The following is a 3,550-nucleotide window of genomic DNA, read 5'->3' as shown; positions in this document are numbered from 1 at the left end:
TTACTGGCCTTGATTTCTGTAACTAATTAAGACTGAACACAGTTTCTCTCATTTGTCTGAAAGAATCAGTGTGGGGTATGAATGCGGTTTGATGCTGGAAGCCATTCCAAGGTTTTTCACCCATATTGAATAACCGTGGCTCGTCCTCTGTGGTTGAGATTAATTGCTCAATGTCTTTCATTAACGCTTTTTAAAAATTTTGAAATCAAACTTATCTTTTGATATATCCTAATCTCTAAGCGGCCAATTTAATAAATCTACGGGCTGCTCGTTGCAGAGTGCCACTCCCCAGAAGGATGAAGGATTACGTTCGTTGAGTCAGGTATGATGCTGATGGTATCAGGAAGCAAGTGGATGCAGAACTTCCCATTAGCTCCTGACAATAACGATCACCAAACCTCCCAACTTCCTTCAACTAGACTTAAGTTTCCTTCCAGAATGTAAGTTCCAAAGTCTAACACCACTTCCTGCTCAGCAATGGAGGTGTTCTTATTCCAAAAGAGGTGAGTGGAGTTGACGGTGGTTCCCATGGTTACAGGGAAACAAGAAAAACAATTTCCTTCCAAGACTATACTCACAAAGCTACCATGTTTACAGACTTCCTCTGCCAGCCTCCTGTATGGCCAAAGGTCTTGAGAACCATCCAGAGGAGATCTGTTAAATCTGTATAATAAAGCCGGTGCACTGTGCACCTCTTAATCTTATAACCGTGACCGCCTAGGTGTGAAGGCCTTTAGTTACAGGAAGTCTCTCATCTTTCATCATCAGGTGGTCGCTCTAGGCTCTCCAGCACCCCTAACTTCCACTCATGAGCTGAAATTTCCCTGGAGGCTCTGGGGAAAGCATCCTTCCTTCCGTACTCTAAGAAGTTGCTAGGAGGGAGTGAGAATGGATGCTACCCTGCTGGCAAATTGAATCAAACTCATGCACCAAGCTCACAGATAAGTCCCGCAGAAGAGTCCCTCAGCTGCTGCACCGGACCTCCTCCAGCTTCTGCAAACTTTCAGATTCCCATCGGGCAAAGGAGCCACCTTAGAAAGTAGAGCAAGGAACCCCTGGTACTGCTTCATTCTCCGAGCACCTTACTGAGACGAAGAACAGGACCACTCCTAACTAAATAGCAAAGGGAGCCGCAGGTGCCAAGTATTTATCTTCCTCCCGAAGCAATCTGCTGGGTCGACTGTGAAGTTATTTATTAAGCCATACAATTACAAGCCCTGGGCTTCCAGTAAGCAGCTTTTATTTTGAAGGCCATTCCTGCCGCTGGTTTAAGTGGAAATAAAAGCACTCTCACAGTGTATTGGCTTTTAAAGCTGTCAGAGTCCCAAGAGCCATCAAATAACCCACATCCAAGGAGAGGGCAAGATTGTTTTTTGTTGTTGTTGCTTGGTTGTAGTCAGGGATCACATTTCCTGAATAAAAACAGTCTTCACTTTTTCAACACGCGTTTCAAATGCATTTTATTTATGAGGATGTGTGTATGTCTGCTTATCCGTACGTGTGCCAAGTAGATGCAGATGCCCCCAAGGAAGCCAAAAGATGATGTGGGATCCTCTGGAACTGGAGCCAGAGAGAGGAGCTTGTGAGCAGCAATGTGGTACGGGCTAGGGGTGGGGGCGCAAACCCTAGTCCTCTGCAACAGCGACCATTTCTCTTAACTGCGGAGCCATCTCCCAGGTGCCAACACCAGTGTTTGTAGCAATAACAGTTAAAGACCTGTGGAAGGTTTTCTAACGTCAAAACTCCTTCCCTTGGCTCCAGTCTTTCCACTGGAAGGAAAAAAAGGGTATCCTCAGAGCTCTGTCCTCCTTGGTATGCAATCCTATCTAGCCCTGACACAGGAGAGGGAGAAGTCTTACTCTGACTCGGAGGAGCAGCAGCCTTCTGCTCCTGGGGCAGGACTCCAGCATTCTCTGATTTGGCAAAGGGCCACCCCTGCTAGCCATCCTCCCGCCCCAATCCCATTATCCCATTGTTCAGCCCCTCTGAGCCCACCCCAACCCCCTAACTCCAAGGCCCGGGAATTTCCCCAGCATCTTCAAGCTCCAGTTTCCTGGCCGAAGGAAGAGAAGAGCGCAGATAAAAGGGGTGCCGCGGGCTGGAGAACACCACAGTGCTCTATAGAGCCCCAATCTCCACACCTCCTCCAGCATATCCCGAACCGGTGCTTCCTGGTCCCCGGATCCTGTCCACAATGAGCTTCCAGCTCCGCAGCTCCGCCCGCATCCCTAGCCGGTCCTGCTCGTCATTCACCCTGCTGGCATTTCTGCTGCTGTTCACACTGCCACAGCATCGAGCTCAAGGTGAGGGCGCAGCACCTGCGTGGAGCAGGGTGCCCGACACACCCCAGCGGGCCATCGCAGTCAGCTGGTCCCAGGAGCGGGGAAAGGGCTCTCCCAGCACCGTCCTATAATCTTGTCTCCTCCGCAGCTGCTCCTTTCTCGGCCATGGTTGCAACGGAGCTACGCTGTGTTTGCTTAACCTTAGCTCCAAGAATTAACCCCAAAATGATCGCTAATTTGGAGGTGATCCCTGCAGGTCCACATTGCCCCAAGGTGGAAGTCATGTGAGTTGTGATTTGCTCTGGGTGCGGGTGATCTTGGGAAATGGAAGTCCTTCTACCCCGTGGTCTTTAGTCACCCTGGCTCACCTGTGTGTCCTCTTTTTTTTCCCCCTCCGCAGAGCTAAGTTGAAGAACCAGAAGGATAATGTTTGTCTTGACCCAGAAGCTCCGTTGATAAAGAAAGTCATTCAGAAAATATTGGGCAGGTACTTGCTATCTTGGTCTCTGAGGTTTCTTGGTCTCTGCAGCGGGCAAGGTCGTTATTCTCCGTGTATGAGTTGGTGTTCTGGAACCACATTCTAAACTGGGCTTAGAACAAAAGGATTCAGAATGGAAAGTTGTTGTTCTGGGATGTTGCAATAACCCAGAATAACCCAGAACTACTCTCTCTCTCTCTCTCTCTCTCTCTCTCTCTGTTTGGCTAAACTGAAGAATTTTAGTAACTGATACAATTCTTTCCTCAACAGTGAAAATAAGAAAACAAAGCGGAATGCACTTGCACTGGTCAGATCAGCCAGTACTCAATAGAAAGATTTCTGAGGACTCTGTACCCAGGGAAGGCAAGAAAGAAGGGCTGGTTCTCCCCACCTGCGGTTTTTCTTTATGAACTCCCTGCTTTGAAGAGGAAAGAGAAGTCACTGTCCCTGAAGCTTCCTGCTCATTTTAGGAGTGTATTTTAGCAAAATGTTTCCTAGTCTTTCCTATCTATTATACTATTGGAAACTGTGGTATTTTAGTGTGTAAGTCAAGAATCATTGATGGTTAACCTTTCAAAATGTCTTGAATTGAAGGTGACTATTGCATTGTGTCTTCAGAAAATGTGTGTGTGTGTGTGTGTGTGTGTGTGTGTGCATGTAATTTGTAGTGCCTTTGTAATGTTCATGTGAATGCTGTGGCTTTAACAGACCAGTGACATTCACTTAGAAGCTGTTGATAGGGACACCCTCATCTTCTCTCTCACGAAATGGGGACCTCTCTTCCTGTTGT

General features: G+C 47.6%; 1 protein-coding gene across 1 annotated transcript; it reads left to right on the top strand.

Moving 5' to 3' along the window:
* The first annotated feature begins 2,107 nt into the window (after positions 1-2,107).
* Cxcl6 (C-X-C motif chemokine ligand 6) lies at positions 2,108-3,550 on the top strand. Its single transcript, NM_022214.2, has 4 exons — positions 2,108-2,303; positions 2,431-2,566; positions 2,683-2,769; positions 3,031-3,550. The coding sequence occupies exons 1-4, from the start codon at positions 2,195-2,197 to the stop codon at positions 3,089-3,091; spliced, it is 393 nt and encodes a 130-aa protein (NP_071550.2). The 5' UTR covers positions 2,108-2,194; the 3' UTR covers positions 3,092-3,550.

This window comes from Rattus norvegicus, chromosome 14, assembly GCF_021556685.1.
Source record: "Rattus norvegicus strain SHRSP/BbbUtx chromosome 14, alternate assembly SHRSP_T2T, whole genome shotgun sequence".
In the NCBI taxonomy this organism is placed as follows: Eukaryota; Metazoa; Chordata; class Mammalia; order Rodentia; family Muridae; genus Rattus; species Rattus norvegicus.
The sequence above is the reverse complement of the archived record's forward strand: the minus strand, read 5'-3'. Positions and strand labels throughout refer to the sequence as shown.